Below are 17,612 nucleotides of genomic sequence, written 5' to 3' on the forward strand. Positions count from 1 at the left end.
GGTATAATGTAAAACAATTACAATGTGACCTTTTTCTTCTCACTTTTTATTTTACAATTTACATTTGATCCTTCAGCTTATTCCTATTCTAAAGGCCTGTTATGTGAATACACAGAGACTGTCCAGTAGTAACCAAGGTAAACTATTGCTCACTCAAGAAGTCACCCACTTCAGATCAAACATTTGCCTCCCAGTCTTCCGCTGGTTCAGCGCTGGGGGGGCACTGGCGGGCCTCTGCATATCCGCTGTCCTCAAAATCAGCACGATGCTCTTCTTCATCATCATCATCAAGGTCTGAAACACACAAATGAAGGAACATTGTCACAACCAGAACAACCTTAAGTTCTGAAATTCATAGAATAAGCAGCAGCGCAGGAAATACACATACACACAATACAATTCTGCTCATGATGCCTTTTGTTTGGAAGTGTAATGAGCTAAGTTGTAAGATTAGTGATTGGGCAAACTTTGTGAACTACTTAATTAACAAAGATGCTTTAAGTCCTGCAGTCCAGTTCATTTGGGTCTGGGTCAAGTGGAAACAATATACATTTTAGCATTTTATTATTACTGGTCCAGTTGCTGTTCACAGTGACTTTTTTATGACATATTATACTCAGATTTTTTTATAACATGGTGGTCAAGTTCCCTCCTGTAGGTGTAAATATTTATGTTTTACACACACTATAACAGACACTGGTGTTGGTAACATTACCTTGTTCCTGGTGATTCAGGAGCACAGCAGAGCCGTCCTGGCTCAGTTTAACTCTGGGTTCATCCATCAGGAGGAGTCTGAGATTACTGACACTTCCACTCAGAAGGCTGACTTTGGGGCAGCAGCACCAGAGCACAGCCAGAGGGACAGACACACGCCTGCCAACACACACAAAGGGGGACGTTATCGGTGATAAGGTGATGCCAGATTTTTGGAAATATTTCTCAACCGGGATATCAATGACATTTGTGCTAGATTTTTTTTACTTTCAAAACTCCCATTGAGGTTTTCGAATGAAGCTTTGTCTGTCGTCATATTCTATCAAAAGCTTTTTTAAATCAAATCAACTTTTCTTAAACCAATCAGTTTGCTGCAATTGCTGCTAGACTGGAAACTAATTATAAAAAAAGTTTTAAATGGTTATTCATTTAGTGTATGTTTCTGCAGCTAGGCAGTCATACTGGGTTAAAACAAAAATAGAAATTTGAAAAAGAAAAAAACCTGTACAGAATTCTAATTCAATGTTCTGAACAAAACCGATACTGTGCAATATAGCTCAAATAGAAATGTACACAAGTATTGATATTTAAGAATATAGGAGTTTGAAAGACTACAGCAGTTTACTGTGGCACATTGATAATTTTTAAATAGTTGGTAACATGGATAAACATGTAATGTATGAAACAACTGTGTATCAGGAATGGCAACATCTTCACGGCCAGCCAAAAGTAGAGAGGACCCATGAACAAGGCCTGTGTTCATGATCTGCATTCCAGAAACGGCCTTATAACTCATCTTCATCTTGCTTTAGGAAACTCACCTGCGCCATTTGTCAGAATCCGGTTGGCTGGGTGTCCAAAACAGCTCTCCATCCCCCTCTTCCTGATCCACCAGGGTTTTCATCTCTGCTCCACATGCTGCTGTGAAACATGTTTTTTAAGAAAATGATTACGTTTGTGTGTGACTAAGTGTTTATCTGTTAAGGAACATTGTAACTTAAGCCGCTAGGCAGTACTATACACAATGATATCCTGCAGAAAACACACACAAGGATTTGACAAAAATAACCTCAATGCCTGTTTCCCATTTAGGATTTTCAAACCAAATTTTGTATACAACCTTTTAAGGACCGGTGTTCACCTGTCTGTGTCTCTTCAGTGTCCACGTGTCTCTCCGATGCTCTGAAGCATTCCCCCCCTTCACCCTCAGCCTGGCACAGATCATATGTGTCATCCCTCTCGCCAGTCTCCTCTGCGATCCATCTTCTCTTCAGCTTCTCCGCCCAGTAAACTACCTCACACATCAGGACCCTCCGCAAGATGTTGTTGTCATGCAGGCTGGGGTAGATTATACTATACAGCTGAAAAATAAACATCTATTTTACTCAAATATAAGATAAATAATACAAAATCAAGGAGAAGTATGTGTGCCTCAGGCTTATATGCAGTTTAGGTTAGTTATAAGAGAAGGGTCATTGTAAAGACGTTTTCATCAGTACTTCAATCTACGTTGATCTAATAATGAGCTAACAGCCTAAAGGGATTCTGTAAACAACCACTGACAACCAGAACACTTTTGTAAGTTGAATACATTATAATAAAATACAACAACCAAGTGAGGTGTTTGAGCGAGGAAAAGAGAAAAAATATGTTATACTTCTGTTGCCTTTACTTTGTAGTTGAAATAATGGGCAGCCAGAAATATGCAGGGAGGGAAAGAGGGGAACAAAGTCACCATTATTCAGTTAGATAGCAACAGGTTGTTTCTTTGAAGACTGGATCTCTGACTCAAAAATGACTGGTGTATAAAGACGTTTACTCACAAGAGTGTATGAAAACACATCCTCAGCATCTTCATCAAACATGTTGTAACGCTCTTTGCCCCCGAGACGGTGAAACACACCGATCTGGGAGCAGAAGCCAACGCGCTCCTGCTGACCTGGAGGTGCCTGTCCAACACCAGTTAACTCCACCTCATAACCGTACTGCAAACACACCTTCATAGCCCTAAGGAGGGTTGTAATGTTGACAAAATAGTTAGATTCTTCTTTCCTTCATTAGGGGATATATATATATATATATATATATATATATATATATATATATATATAGCAGTGGCGAACCGTCAGGGCCTTCAAGGTAAAAAATCGATTTAATTATATAAATAAAATGTATATAAAATGAATAAATGAGAATCGTATCTGTGTTGTTGATCTGTAATATTACAGTGTTACGTTGATTTGTTTGTTCTTCTCGGTCCATGCACTACGCATTTCAGTGGTTTTGTGTTAGAAAAGAAATGCAACCAATCAGATCTTGTTCTGGGTCTCTGGGTAGAATATCCTTCAACCAAGGTATTCTATATCCTTGATAGAATGCCCTGGCCGTTGCACTGAATGAGAGCGTACGTTTGGATTGACAGTTTGATCAACCAATCATATACTGATTTGTAGCCAATGGGCGTATTCTTTCAGAGTTTCCCTCGGTTCCAGGGTACTCTAGAAGGCCCGGTAGTTCACTGGCTCGAGACAGAGGATCTAGATTAATGCGACGAAGCAATTCATATGCCGTTTTATTGTTTTTAACGTTGAAATGGCAAGCGCAACAGGTGAAGATGAAGTAGTTGCGGAATTGTTGCGAGTACCCTTTTCAAGACTGCAATTCAGTGAAAAGACGGACATTATAACGGCGGAGGGGGGGCGGCGTGGCGGCGGGGGGGTGTGTGTGTGTCTACAGAAGGTCCAGTTGTGATAGACACGGTTCGCCACTGATATATAGAATCAGAATAAGGTAGCCATGTAGGTTTTCTCTTAGAAAGAATTGGCCTTGGTGAATACAATAAACATAAGAGGAAATAAAAAATGCAGGCAAAGTAATGCAAAAGTAAAAAACATACATTCATAACATAAAAATATCAATACAATCTGAAAAAAGATACTATAAAAACCACAATACCAAATATCTACAGTGTACAGTGCTGATGTATTTTAGAGTAAATGTATCCATTTACATTCCCTGTCACTACCATCCTCATCAACACGATCAATGTAGTGCTATTCGCTACACTCTAAGTCTGAAAATGAGAAACCTGCCTACCAGGACTTGAACTCTGCTCTGGTCCACTCAAACTTGTGGTCACTGTGCCTGAAACCCACAAGTCCAGGGAGAAAGGGGTTGAAGTCAGAGTTTGGGGTACTGACGATAACCGCCTCAGGTGTCAAGTAACCAAACACCACCTCAGAGAAAAGCTCCACATCAGCAAGAGTGAGATGCTCAATGCTGCAGACAGACAGGAAACATGGGGGTCAGATCATGGGTCGAATGACTGATAGATAAAAACACCTCAACGATAGATGGTTAGGTGAACATACTGTAGTGAGGAAAAAGACAACACCACAGTGTTTCCCCTATATAGAAATAGTGGCGGCGCAGCGCCGCTGCTGAAATATGCGCGCCGCTGCTAGGGGGCGCCAGCCAAGTACCCCAAAAAATATTTATTTTTTATTTTTTTAATTAAAATAATAATAAGTAGCGACCCTTTTTCATTTTTGATTGTTTGTTATGTGGATTTGTAGTATTTGTGTTACTGTATATAAAGGTGTATTTTTGCTAAATCTTGAGACATTGCCACTGTATGTACTGGCAGGGCCGATTTTTGGCATAGGCGACATAGGCGGTCGCCCAGGGCGCCAGATCTGGGGGGCGCTGCGCTGGTAGCTCTGGGAGGGGAAAAAACCTTTTTGACCGTTGGCACTCATCCTAATTTTTGGCCTTGATGTAACAACATTCATAATTAAGTAAATGTAACACCCTTTTCACCCCGGTTACACTTTTCATTTGCCCTGTACGATGGGCACTCACTGTAAGTGATGAAAGTGGGGGATGTTGGCTTATCAGGCGCCCGCAGCTCACAGCCAAAGTGCGAGCGTGGGAGCGAGTGAGGGAGAGAGAGAGAGAGAGGGCGCACCGGTACCGGCGCTGTTGTTATTAGAATCTGGTGCTAGCTGCGCTAACGGATATAAGAAGTAGATGTTTCTACAACCAGGGTGGAGGAGAGCTCTCCTGTCAGACTGAGAGGCTCAGTGAGGTAAAGGACTCTCTGAGTGTTTAGTTCATTTTAGTCTAAGTTATCTCAGTGGGTCTCAAACGTTTTGACCACAAATTATGTAAACACATATTTCCAAGGCACTCCTTTATCATTATTAGGATAAATAAAAACAGGTTTGAAATCATTCCAATGTATACTATACTGTAGGACAGTAAACCAAAAATATCGTTTAAAGTTGAAGAGATACAAAAATATGCATGAATAAATAAATGTTAACTGGTAAAATAAGATATGAATGAACAACAAAAATAAAATAAGTTACATTTATTTGTTATTGACTATGGGTTATTGGTTATGTTCATATACTTATTTGATTATTAAAATGTAAACCGATCTTTTTCATATGGATGCTTTAGAGTTGTACCCCCTAGATCAGGTCTCTAGTAATTGTGTGCTCAAAGTGCACCAGATTGAAGCATTTTACTTTAAAATGTTCAAAAATATCTTCCCGGGGGGCATACCCCCAGACCCCCCTAGAGGATGTGACGTCCACCCCCCAATTCAAACATGTTCATACAATACTGAATACATTTCAAGCCATTTTGACGTATATTATCTATCAATAAGTTTCTGTTTTTGTAGTGTATTTGTCTTTTGTAGAGATTTTTCATTTATATATAAAATCTCGCTTAGGGCAGCAAATTGGCTAGAACCGGCCGTGGTACTAGGCCTCAAGACCCTTTCTTGTGCTGGCAGACGCAGAGAAACAAATTGGCGGGGCGCACTTCGCACACACTAAAAAATTCCACGCGCTCCGCGCTCACATTATACTTGGCCCACGTGCCTTAGCACCGCTGCTATGACTCCATCCTAGGGGAAACACTGCACCATATAGGTAAATTACAAACAAAAATACTAATATAAATACTAACAGGTGCTAAAGAAGGAACCTTGAAGACATTGAACTGCAACAACCACACACTCCCTTACAGCTCTATACTGGTCACCAGATCAAATCCTCTGAGGCGTGCGTCTTTCTCAGTGACGGAGCCCTGGTACAGCTCGATGCGCAGCTGATCATAACTTGGCTGCAGATAGTCAGTTGATATAGGAGCTAATCCATGCCTGAAGGACATACAAGCAAGGTGCACACATTATAAATCCACACAGTATAACTGATCACAACAACAACAATAAAGTGAAATGCATGGTGGTGGAAAGGAGCATTGCAGTGACCATCAATTTCACTATTTGAGACGCATTTGCATACATCTTGGGTTGCAAATAACTGTATTTAGTGTTATAATCGTCAAATTGTTTGATCATTTTAAACTTTACAATGTCAAGAGGAAAGTGAAGAATGGCCTTCACATTTTCTATAGGTTGGACAATTCATATCCAAATGTATTTTTAAAGTATTCACATCTAAAAAGCTACATCCAGCCAATATATTTACATTTTTCTGCTGATAAACTCGACCAATAATTGTTTTCACCTCTGCATAAATCTGCCATATCGTAACATTTATAATCAATAAAGGCTCTCCCCAGATATTTAACTCATGCATTTTGATTTTCTAAACATACATAGCCTACATCTTTTTTTTTACTTGGACACCATCGATGTCCAGTCCAACCAGCAGTTCAATTTCACGGTGAAACTTCAGCTGCTTCAGAAGAACGCACTCACAGCAGCCCAAGTCCAACACCTGTGGTGGAGCAGGGAGAAACAAGATGTTTGTGACTAAGTATAAGCTGGTCCGTAGAAGTCACATAACTAATGTTAATTTTATAACATAAAAGTTCAAACAAAACTCAGTTTAGCCGAATGCTAATAAATTGAATTAGCTATGTTGTGCGAATAAACCTAGCTCACATGCGGTGCATGCAGAAATGAGCTACGGCGATATCGTTAGAAAACGTTGCTTAACAAATGTTGGCTAAGCGGATAAAGTGTGTTTCTCACTTACTTACCTTTTTGGGTTTCTTCCTCTTGACAAAATCGATGACAAACTGATGTCTCTGTCTGTGCAGCGCCGGAGTGAACAATCCCATCTTCGACTTCAAATTGTATTAAGAAAAAAGACAGTCAATTAGCTAACCACAGGCAGCCCCGCCGTCCACAAGAAGGCGCTGTTATTGAGTCTGTGGTCTTTGCCAACATGTTTTTCCTGTGTAAAATGCTACTTGGAAGCAGGATTTTTATAATTGTATCAGCTGGCCTTCAGTAGAGGTAACCTTGGTTAATATTCTATTTCCATGTAAATTGCTGCTTTATTTTATTTTTTATTGCTATTTAACTATATTTTATTACGGTGTAAAATATTTTTTGTTTTATATTAGATTTCTTGTTTTTTATATTTTATGTATGCACCATGACATCAAGTCAAATTCCTAGTATGTGCGAACCTACCTGGCAATAAACCTGTTTCTGATTCTGATTTCTGACATTAAAGGTCAGTAGCCTTCAAAACTAGTGCTCTCAGGACTGGAGATTATTTGATTTTGTTTCAGCTCAACCATGTTTTATTATGCACTCACTTTCTAATACAAGTGTTGTACTTTCCAGATGTTAAGTTTGAAATATCCTAAGGACGAATGATGTTATTTATTGTTTTTTTTTTTTTTTTTTGCTTTTTGCTTATCTATTGACTTACCTTATCCATATATGTACACATTCTGCTTGGCCTGGTACACAATTATGTTTCAAATTAATGCAGCATTGGGTATGAATACATTGGATGAGTTGGACACTTTTCTTTTTATTGGGTTTTTGCCCTCTTTTAAAAAATGTTTAATGAATACTTTAATTAAAATTCAGCAATTGTTTCAATAGGCTCCATGTGACTCCAAATCATGCAGCATTGTATTACTACACTGGACAAGTAGTATATTGTTGGATTGTAGTCCACCTTCTATTTTATACAAAACCGTAAAGTTCTGGACTGTTTCATTAAAACAATGCATTAAAAACACTAAATACAACTTGTTCTTTGACACAACACATAGCCTTGTGACCCATTGTGTGTAGATAATATTGATGAAAGCAGGTTTAATTAAAATGTTTCCAATCTTCGAGTTATGGCAGATAGTTTTGGTTTTATTTGTGAAATGCATAATGAAAAGTGGTAGTTCAAAAGAGGGTGGGGGATGTAGTGAGAACAGCATGTTGTGGGGGAGTGAATGGTAATGGGGGGTGATCATTCAAAGTTAAAGGTCCCCTATTATACTCTTTCTCAACAATATATTAGAGGCCTCAGATATATACTAAACATGTCTCTGAAGTGTTTGGCTCGACATACCAAACAGATCATGAATTGTAGCATGCCATAAACCCCTCTGTTTCAGCCCTGTTTCAAAAGTGCTAATTCTGTGTCTAGCTTTAAATACAAATGAACTGCCACACCCCATGGTTCTCTTCGAGATGATTGTTTTAAAAAAACACAATGGTGCTCTAGGAGGAGATTCAGGTGATAAGTTGGGCGGGTGTTACCTTGGTTGGTTACTTAGGCTGATAGGAATGTCCTATTTAACCAATAAAGCATAACAGGTATTTGGTCAAAAACAACACAAATAAGTTGTTGTATGATGACGGGAATACAGAACCCAACAACCCAAAATAAAATTGTGACATCACAAAGTGGCCAAAATCTCAGCTAATTTTCCAACAGGTTTTTGTACAGATGGATCAGGACAAATTGAGAGAAAGGGGACACATTTTTATGTATATATAAAATACACGAACAAGTGGATTTTGCATAATAGGTGACCTTTAAAAAGCTGATGGGAAAAGGTGTCTGGGGAGGAACAAGATGGAGATAGAGAGGGAAGGAAACATGAAAGATGATTCGAATAAAGGAGTTACAGTAAGAGATAAATGTCTCAACTCAAGAATAGGATTATTAGATTGCAAGACCTTTTCAGCTCACTAGCTTTGGATGGATTCAGACACACATACATTGAGTTTAGATTTTCTTTTTTTAAAGGAAGGTTTCAAACATCTTTGTTTACACAGAGGGATATTTTAATGTTTCACAGATTTATTTTACTCAATATCTGTAAAAGTGTTCACAAAGTGAGAAGGCACATAGGACATCATTAAGAATATATACTGAATGTCTTTGAAAAATATTGCTTGATAAATTACCAGTTTATTTTGTTTACTACTTTTCTAGTTTAGCAATCATCCACAGAATCTAATGGTCAATCTTAAAAATAAATCCATTTTTGATAAATACAATATTCAGCAATACTTTATTATTCTAGGATACCAGCCACAGTTATGAAAATGTATATATGCTATTACTAAAAAATTGATTAATAAGCATTCAAATCTAAAATGTTTCGCCATAGGTTTGATCGTGATGCATTCTTGAGATGAAACAGAATAATTGTTTTGTAGTTTTGTAGTAATAACTTTCTTTTTTACAATTTTACTTTTAAAGTTTCTTAAAGATTGAACCTTTAAAATGGTGTTAAGGATGCTACAGAGTGAAGAAAACAAACATATAACAATTAAGAAGATATTTCTGCTGAGTCCAGTGTCCATTTAAGTGGATCTGTGATTTTTCATGAGGAGACACCGGTGGTTCTACAGATTGGCTTGGAGTATTCACTTTGGTTGACGGTGTTTTTGGCTGCCAGCCTGATGCAGTAGTTGGTCCGCGGCTTGAGGTCGTTCTCTTTGTAAAAATTACCCTCCACGATTCTCACTCTAGGTTGCTGATTGGCCTGCTGGTCTTTCTGTTGCTCCTCGATCACAACTTTGTACTCGGTTGCATCCATCACTGACGTCCAATTCACATACAAGGAAAGTCCACTTACTTTTACATTCAGCACTTTCGGAGTTTTTAGATCTGTGAGAAAGATGGGTAAGATATTACCAGTTGTTTTATAGTACAGATCATAGTACATACTTTTTCAAGGTGATGTACAGTAATAACACTACACTGACCTTTGTCTAAACTGGCATAGTGTGCACTGTCCTGCAAATCTCTTCTTCTGCGAGCTCCTGCTGGACCTAAGGAAGGTGAGGAATATGCATTAAACACACACCTCATAATTTTTTTCTGTGAGAGCCAGGCAGATATTTCAAGTCTGATGTTTTGGCCCTGCCTGTCTCACCTGTAATATCTTGGTTAAGGATGCTCTCTCCCTCTTCATTGCTGGCCGTCACTCCAGTGGCGTCAGAATCGAAGTTGGTCAGCTGACAGGAGAGCCCGGTGGTGCTGCAAAGCTCAACTCGATCTCCCCCTGACAAATTGTAGACATTGTATCTTGTGGCAAACACTGACGCATTCCAGGACAGCTCGGCTGGGTCTGTGTCACCGGTGAACTGCACATTCTGCGGAGCACAGGGGACTGGGAACACAGTGGAAATGAAGTTAAAATAATGACTGTTGTTACATTTAAAACATCGATCATAATTTGAAGGCTTAATTTCAGCCCTATTTCACATTAATAAGCAGTTTACCAACATAAATAAATAGTCATACTGTAACACACTGTAATTGTGTTACAGAAAATAACTAGTTTTAAGCTGATATAAAGACAAATTAGTGTTTAAAAATGTAAATAATTTGTCAACAATTAAAACTTCTCTTATGAAGATATGTTTTATAGTCTCACAATTGCTATACATCAGCCTCCAAATTTGTATTTATGACAAATACATAAATAACTACTTTCAGTATATCTAATTACATGTTAGTGTGTTTTAAGCGAGCTATTTAATGTGTGTATACTCCAAATAAATTATAGAGTATAGAAGAGTATAGTGTTGACCTTTTTTCCTTTTTTTCACATAAATCTAGACTCAAAAGAGAAAGGAAGATTCTTTTTAATAAAAATATTTATAAGTTCAAAAAAACAATTGATCTTCTATTGTATATAAGGTTGGGGTTAATTGCAGTCTAGCATTACCTGTGACTCCACTAAAGGCACTGGGTTGTCCGCTGACTGCAGCTGCGTTTCTGGAGCGTACAGTGAGATTATAAGCGGTGCTGCAAGGCATTGGGAACTCAAAGTATTTCCTGGGCAGCCAGTAAGAAGAGACATCCATCAGGGACTGTGGGTTGTTTTGGATTCGGCCGGTTATCTTCGCTTGGTACTCAACATCAGAACAGTTGACGCTGTCCCATGACGTCATGGCCCAGTGACCTTGGTCTATCTTCTGCATTCTGACATTGACACCAGTTGGAGGGCATGGAGCTAAGGAGGGAAGAGATAAGTTGAGCATTTTACCAGTTAAATTAGCCAAGAAAACATTTCTAGCCCTTGTTCTTCAGAGCAACTACTTGTTAAATGTATCCCTTTGAAAACATGACATACACTTTTTCTCTGTACTTTCTGCTAGGACTCATTTTGATATATTCACCACTCAACAATTAAGTTTATTTGTGTAAAAATGAACTAAATCAACTAGTTTGACCATTATGGTGAATATCAATTTTTTTTACCTGCTCCCGCCTGCAGAGGTGGACTGAACGAGCTGTTGCAGACGCCGTTTGAAGCTTCAACAGAGAAATTGTAAACGCCTCCGCATTTCAGGCCTTCAATGATGCAGTAAGCTGCAGTGTTTTCACAGTAGAACGCCTCTCCATCCATAGACTGGGCACAGGCAAAGTACTCCACAGCGCCCTCACTGGCATCCCAAGACAGCATGGCAGAGTTGGTTTCACAATCCATATCCACTGCGAGACCGGAAGGCTCACAGGGCACTGCGACCACAGAGAGGAAATAACTCCAATCAGAAATTTGATCAGGAAAAGTTGGTTTGCAGGTTCTATATTTTTTGGCAATAATGTTAACTCATCCTTGTTGGCTAAGATTTGAAAGGGAGAGATAAATCTAACTAGGAGAGGTAATTAGTAAAGTGTAAAGTCCAGTAAAATTCAGTGTAGTAAGTAGAAACAAAACTGTAGAAAGTAGCAGCTAAATGGTACATATTGTTAATTATATTGATGAATACAGTAACAGAATAATAGTAAACGATAGTAACAATAGTAAAAGCTTTTTTTCAAACACTGAAAATTGATAACTTATGAATATTGGAGTATCATAATAGAAAATGTCTTGCCGGAAAATCCTCCTTACCTCCACTCTTTGATGTTTCAATTGTCTTGTTGTCTGATTTCAATATACCACTTTAATGTCCTATAAATACAAATATCCCATTGTGTCTCTACCTGTCCTGAAGGTGGAGGTGCTGGGCTGGCTGGTGCAGTTGTCTCCACTGGCAGTGATGGTTAAGTTGTAGAGCTGTCCACAGTGCAGGTGAGTCAGGGTGCAGTTGTTCTCTGAGGTGTCGCAGCTCGCAACATGTCCGTCCCTCCCTGTTGCTGTCAGGAAGAACGATGTCGCCACAGGGGAGGGTCCCCACATCACTGTGGCCCCATTCTCCTCACACGATGCTTCCACTGTCACATTTTCCGGGACACAGGGCGCTAAGGAGGGCAGAGAAAACGTTTTATGGTTTTGTTTTGTTTTTATATTACAAGCTGCTTCATCTCTTCCCGGGTGTCCACGAAATAATTAATTTCACATAAATATCATAAAGAAACAACAGCAATGACAATACCCCTGGCAACTAGAAAAACTTGACACACTGCCAACAACCTATCCATTACTGTATATAGACTAGATTGAGTTTATGTATAGTTTGAGGCAATTTCAAATGCCCTGCTCAAGCATGTCTTGTAAAATTGTTTTGCATATAACTACTTTACATACAATTCTTATAAATAGAGTTTTTATTATTTTATTTCAATTAAAAAAGTCTGTTTCTGTCTGTCGTGTGGTCGGGTTTCGGTAGTTTAATATTTGTGCATAATACAAATCACCAATGAGCCAAGTCAGGAGGACCCAAATAAGAAGAGTATCTGTATTTATGATAGGATAATAAGGGAAATAAAATTATATGTGAAATAGGTTTTACTAATATAAGACTAAAACGTCTTTCGTCGGTCTATTTAAATAAAACGTTTCTAAATAAAAACAGGATGTGGTTGACTAAACAGGATAAACACATCCAGGAGTAATTGACCCAGGACTAAGAGAAACGCTAGTTCTAGATATACTGGCGAATTAATTACCAGTTTTGATCTTCTTTGGAGGGCTTCTGAGGCTGCTGCATTTATCAGAAGAAGCTGATACTATGATGCTATAATGCATGCCACAGTGGATATCCCGCAGTACACAGGAGTTGGAGGAGCTGTTGCAGGAAATGAGGGTTTGGTCGTGGCCCTCAGCGGTCACCAGGTAGAGGGGTGTGTCGTCCATCTTTTCCCATTCAACCAGGATCGTGCTGCTGTTGCATTCTGTCACTGCGCTAATAGATGTGAGAGCACAAGGACCTATGGGACAGGACGCATAAGAAAAAGGATAGCATGAGGATTCAAACACAAGCAGTATGAAATACTCAATAAAATAAGTCAGAGTCAAGTACATTTTAGAACAGTTAAGCCTTGTATTCTCCTAATTTCTTGTTCTTTCATAACTTTCAGAAATGGCACCATGGTATAAGCCTTTATGAGTTATAGCATTAGTCCTTCATAAGCCCTTTAAAACCATCACATACTTTTATATTCCTTTCGATATCACTGATGATTTTTTCACTTTGAGTAAGGAGATGTACATTTGATAAGATAATATATTATAAAGCTCCAATTAAAATTAAAAACTATATTGCAGATGATCAGTTCTAACAATCAATCTGCTCTCAACATACAGTAGGGGCCACCACCCCTCCAATGGGTCATAACATTAATTTGAGAGGTTACACAATGATTCGAGGGATAGAAAAGTGAAGAAAAAATCCTTGTTCTCCTTCAAAAATTATTATTTTATATAACAGTTTTATTGCAGACAACTATTCAATTAAACAATCTGTGGTTTTAGAAGGGAACATCTCTGCTTGATCAACAAGCTGTAAAGTGGGGAGAACACTACTCATTTTAAAGGTATCCTAACTCCTAATTATCAACTCTTCCATTAAACTATTCACTCCCCACAACATGCTGTTCTCACTTCCCAATCTACCACTATTCACTGTGCATTTCACAAATAAAACCGAAATTATCTGCCATATCTCGAATACTGGAAACATTTTAATTGAAGCTGCTCTCATCAATATTATCAACAATCAATGGGTCAAATGACTATGTGTTGTGTCAAAGGACAAGTTGTGTTTAGTGTTTTAATGCATTGTTTTGATGAAATAGTCCAGAACTTTACTATCGTACTATGCTGCATTGATATGGAGTCACATGACATGGAAGCTATTGAAAATATTAAAAGGGTGGGAACCACTGACCCATGATGTCAGTGTAACAGTTATGTCCCAGACAACATTAAGAGTGTGTTTGGTAATATATTAATACGATACAATATTTACTTGATTACTTTCTAGAAGAGTTTTAAAGACAACACGCCAGCACTTTGAATTGTTATTTTGAGAGAAGAGAATCATGTTGAATACCTGTCTCAAGCTCAAAGGTGGCGCTGTGATTGCTGCGGCAGTGTTTGTTGATGGCAGTGACGTGGATGGTGTAAAGTGTCCCACATTCAAGATCAGGGACAGCACAGGGAGAGCTGGTGGAAGTGCAGCTGGAGTTGTGACCTCCGACCCCCGTGGCCTGTACAGAGTAGCTGAGGGCTCCTTCTGAGGCGTCCCACGTCACCCAGGCATTGTTGGATACACAGTCCAGTCGGCCCTCAATGTTCCTGGGCACACATGGAGCTGTGGAGGGAATTCAGAACGTTACACCTTCACACTTTACATCTGCGGATAACGTGTATCATATACAGGCATATAAAATAACAACAGCAGCTGTAGTTCATGTGGATACACCACCAGACATATGCACCATCTATAAGGACTGATTATTTTCGTTTGTAATCCCATCGCTGGTTCTCGGCCAATATTTATTTCTAAATATCTTGAGCATTGGTCTCAAGAAAGGTAGTTGTAACACTTATTGCCTTCAGTTGCTGCATGTGTTTAATTTGTAGAACCCATATCTTTACTTTTCGTTAGATGGCGCAGGATTTAAAGCCTTGGTTTTGGTCTGAAAATAACTGGGCAGCTACTCCCCCTTGTGGAGAATCTTGACAACGCCTATTTTGGCAATTTTGTCCTACTCTCAGTCCTAAATCCTAACAATTGTATTAATAAATTGCATTGAATTGACAAAAAATTGGGTTTCTGCTTGAGGTTTACCTGAGGAAGTCTCTACCACAGCACTGGGCTTACTCTCACAGCCATCCCTCACAGACAGCACCGTCACCATGTAGCTCTGTCCACATGGTACATCCTTTATGGTGCAGGCAGTGCCGCTGGAGTTACAGTACAGTCTCGCTCTTGTGTTGCTCACTGCCGCCACATGGAAGTACTGGGCGTCTGTGTTGGGGGACCAAGACACAACGATGGTGCCTTCATCACATTGTGAATCAACGACCACATTCTGGGGTGGACAATTGGCTGAAAGGAAAACAAAAGGGGGGAGGCAGGGAGAGGCAAAGATTAAAAAAATAAACAATACATAATACTCTGACTATTTGTATAAAGTCACAACAAGCCTTTACAAGATGTTAACAATACCTGTTCGTACGTAAGCCTTGTTGCTTTCCACACTGGAGCAGGACTCATCCTGGGAGTACACGCTCACATTGTAGGTCTGTCCACACTGCAGGTCGCTCAGGTCACAGAAGGTCATGGTGTTGTTACATTCAGTCTGATGGCTGCCATCTTCTGTCACGCCCACTGCACGATAGGTGAGTGCTCCACTGGCTCGCTCCCATGTCACTGCAGCAGAGTTTGAGTCGCAGAGTAGGGAAGCCTTGACGTTGGTCGGACTGCAAGGTACTGGGAGAGAGAAAAAAGAGTAGTGAGGCGATATAGTTCCTTTATAACTAATATTTCTAAACATTGGAATGTTCTGTCTAATCAAGCAAATATCAAACACTAAATTGTTCTTCCTAAGAAAAGCCTGAAGAAAAGAGATATAAATAACAGATAATTCTCATCTGACTGTAGTGTTGCATACTTATTCTCCAAAGCAAGTTTAACACACCCATCAAGTCCACTAACTAACTTTAGCTCTAAGTTTACCAATAAAAAACGTTTTATTCTACCAACTGGTGTTTAACCAGGTCCCGAAAGGACAGGTCTATGAAACATCTTCATCTCTAGGCTGCCCTGTCACATGTTTTGCTGTTATATTACAGTGCGTTGTCTCATACCAAATGTATTATTATCTGAGACTGACCTTCCATTACTACTAACAGCAATATTATCCCAAAACAATCCTATTAAACGGTTAACTATCTATGTTTAGTTAAAAATAGATAATAAAAGTGTTTAAATGTAACTTACAGTGTCAGACAACCAATAAAAAACAGTTTCACTCAACTCTATAGGCATAGAAAATGCCACTTACCCTACTGATAATCTTACCTGACTGCAGGTCGAGGTAGGCGTTGCTGTTGTCACACTGTCCATCCTCAGCTGTCACCGTGAGGTTGTACAGCTGGCCGCAATGCATGTTGGGTAGCTGGCAACTGGTTGTTGTGCTGTTACAATTAATTTTGTCACCATCGGGCCCAAAAGCTTGCACCATGTAGGAGGACACTTCCTCTCCTTCTTCCCACGACACCACACCTGTGTCATTACTGCACACCATCTCTGCTTTCACATTCTGTGGTATGCACCGCACTACACACACACAAACACACACACAGACAAGTATGAACATAGACATGTATAAAAAGAGGTTTAATATAACATTCATTATTACAGGTATTCTACCTGTGTTGATCACCAACGGAGAGCTTTTAGCGCTGCTACATGTATCATCTGAAGCGCTGACAGTGATGGAGTAGTTGAGGCCGCACAGCAGGTCATCGAACATGCACGTTGTTGTGCTGCTGTTGCACGTTGACTCGTAGCCCCCGTTGCCCTGGGCAATTGTGGTGTATGATGATGCTCCTTTAGAAGGCTCCCAGGAGACGGCCACAGTGCCAGACTCACAATTCAACCAGGCCTCCACCTGCTGCGGTACACAGGGCACTGCACAGGCACAGACACATTCATTTTTATTTGATTCAGGATCAGAAAAGGTGCAATAATCATCTTTTGTTAGCAATATCAGACCTGCCAAGAATTTGTTTTTGCCTAAATTAGTTTCAGCCTTATGGAATACAGAACCATAAGATCTACGTGTTTCTTTCTTTCCATTTTTATGATGGGTACTGTATATAGAATACAATTAGATATTTTCACTTTTCTCCTATCCTGCTCCAAGGCCTCAATGTGTTAAATCTCTTAAATCATCCTCACCTGCTTGCAGATGTGAGACGTCACTCTTTGAGACATTGCAGATGCTGTTGGCAGCAATCACGCTGATGTTGTAGGTGAAGCCACACATGAACTCTGGTAGGACACACGACTGTGTCTCTGTCTCGCAAACAGATTCATGTTCTTCCACGCCGAAGGCTTGGACAATATAGAAATCAGCCCCTTTGCTGGCCTGCCACGACACACGGGCTGTGTTGGTGGAGCAGTTCAGGACAGGCACAACATCCTCAGGAGGACAAGGCACTGGAGGAGGAAAGGGAGAGAAGGAATAGTCAGATTTATTGATTTAACAGACTTTATATTCTGTAGTAACTTAACAGCAACCTGGAAATCTTTATCTGGCTGACCTCTCCTGGCTGAATTGTCAACTAATAAGTCAGTTGTGTCTCAGACCACATCCATATCAGTGGAAAGGATGGTCTAAACATGTTGTGTCATTAATATGAGAGCTCACCTGACTCAACCTGTTTCATGGCACTTGGAGGGCTGCTGCAGT

General features: G+C 39.6%; 3 protein-coding genes across 4 annotated transcripts; all 3 read right to left on the bottom strand.

The window, feature by feature from the left end:
* Positions 1-28: 28 nt before the first annotated feature.
* henmt1 (HEN methyltransferase 1) lies at positions 29-6,872 on the bottom strand. 2 transcript variants are annotated; one of them, XM_034147477.1, is made up of 9 exons: positions 6,736-6,872; positions 6,358-6,470; positions 5,753-5,887; positions 3,811-3,993; positions 2,538-2,721; positions 1,856-2,075; positions 1,536-1,632; positions 716-873; positions 29-294 (listed from the first exon to the last, which is right to left on the bottom strand). In XM_034147477.1, exons 1-9 carry the CDS (start codon positions 6,814-6,816, stop codon positions 176-178), a joined length of 1,290 nt encoding a protein of 429 aa, XP_034003368.1. In that variant the 5' UTR covers positions 6,817-6,872; the 3' UTR covers positions 29-175. The 2 variants fall into 2 exon arrangements, with proteins under 2 accessions (XP_034003368.1, XP_034003367.1); XM_034147476.1 differs by having other exon boundaries at positions 1,536-1,635; positions 6,736-6,870.
* A 1,816-nt stretch (positions 6,873-8,688) lies between these two features.
* LOC117496107 lies at positions 8,689-11,428 on the bottom strand. The gene is made up of 5 exons (XM_034147805.1): positions 11,220-11,428; positions 10,684-10,971; positions 9,886-10,122; positions 9,716-9,781; positions 8,689-9,617 (listed from the first exon to the last, which is right to left on the bottom strand). The coding sequence occupies exons 1-5, from the start codon at positions 11,422-11,424 to the stop codon at positions 9,331-9,333; spliced, it is 1,083 nt and encodes a 360-aa protein (XP_034003696.1). The 5' UTR covers positions 11,425-11,428; the 3' UTR covers positions 8,689-9,330.
* A 488-nt stretch (positions 11,429-11,916) lies between these two features.
* Positions 11,917-17,186, bottom strand: LOC117495059 (fibronectin type III domain-containing protein 7-like). The gene is made up of 8 exons (XM_034146116.1): positions 17,099-17,186; positions 16,568-16,828; positions 16,217-16,474; positions 15,362-15,625; positions 14,981-15,241; positions 14,240-14,500; positions 12,855-13,115; positions 11,917-12,206 (listed from the first exon to the last, which is right to left on the bottom strand). The coding sequence occupies exons 1-8, from the start codon at positions 17,184-17,186 to the stop codon at positions 11,917-11,919; spliced, it is 1,944 nt and encodes a 647-aa protein (XP_034002007.1).
* Between the last annotated feature and the right edge of the window lie 426 nt (positions 17,187-17,612).

The sequence above is a fragment of the Trematomus bernacchii genome, unplaced genomic scaffold (genome assembly GCF_902827165.1).
Source record: "Trematomus bernacchii unplaced genomic scaffold, fTreBer1.1, whole genome shotgun sequence".
NCBI lineage: Eukaryota > Metazoa > Chordata > Actinopteri > Perciformes > Nototheniidae > Trematomus > Trematomus bernacchii.

Coding starts and splice junctions, on each gene's coding strand:
- henmt1 (XM_034147476.1), bottom strand. CDS start 6,816: ATGGGATTGTTCACTCCGGCGCTGCACAGACAGAGACATCAGTTTGTC. Junction 2,722..3,810: donor AGAGCAGAGTTCAAGTCCTG/GTAGGCAGGTTT, acceptor AACCCTCCTTAG/GGCTATGAAGGTGTGTTTGC. Junction 2,076..2,537: donor ATGTGTTTTCATACACTCTT/GTGAGTAAACGT, acceptor TTTATTTTTCAG/CTGTATAGTATAATCTACCC.
- LOC117496107 (XM_034147805.1), bottom strand. CDS start 11,424: ATGCTGTCTTGGGATGCCAGTGAGGGCGCTGTGGAGTACTTTGCCTGT. Junction 9,782..9,885: donor CCTTAACCAAGATATTACAG/GTGAGACAGGCA, acceptor CACCTTCCTTAG/GTCCAGCAGGAGCTCGCAGA. Junction 9,618..9,715: donor CTATGCCAGTTTAGACAAAG/GTCAGTGTAGTG, acceptor TCTTTCTCACAG/ATCTAAAAACTCCGAAAGTG.
- LOC117495059 (XM_034146116.1), bottom strand. CDS start 17,186: ATGTGTGGCTTCACCTACAACATCAGCGTGATTGCTGCCAACAGCATC. Junction 16,475..16,567: donor TCCGTTGGTGATCAACACAG/GTAGAATACCTG, acceptor GTGTGTGTGTAG/TGCGGTGCATACCACAGAAT. Junction 15,242..15,361: donor CAAGGCTTACGTACGAACAG/GTATTGTTAACA, acceptor TTTTCCTTTCAG/CCAATTGTCCACCCCAGAAT.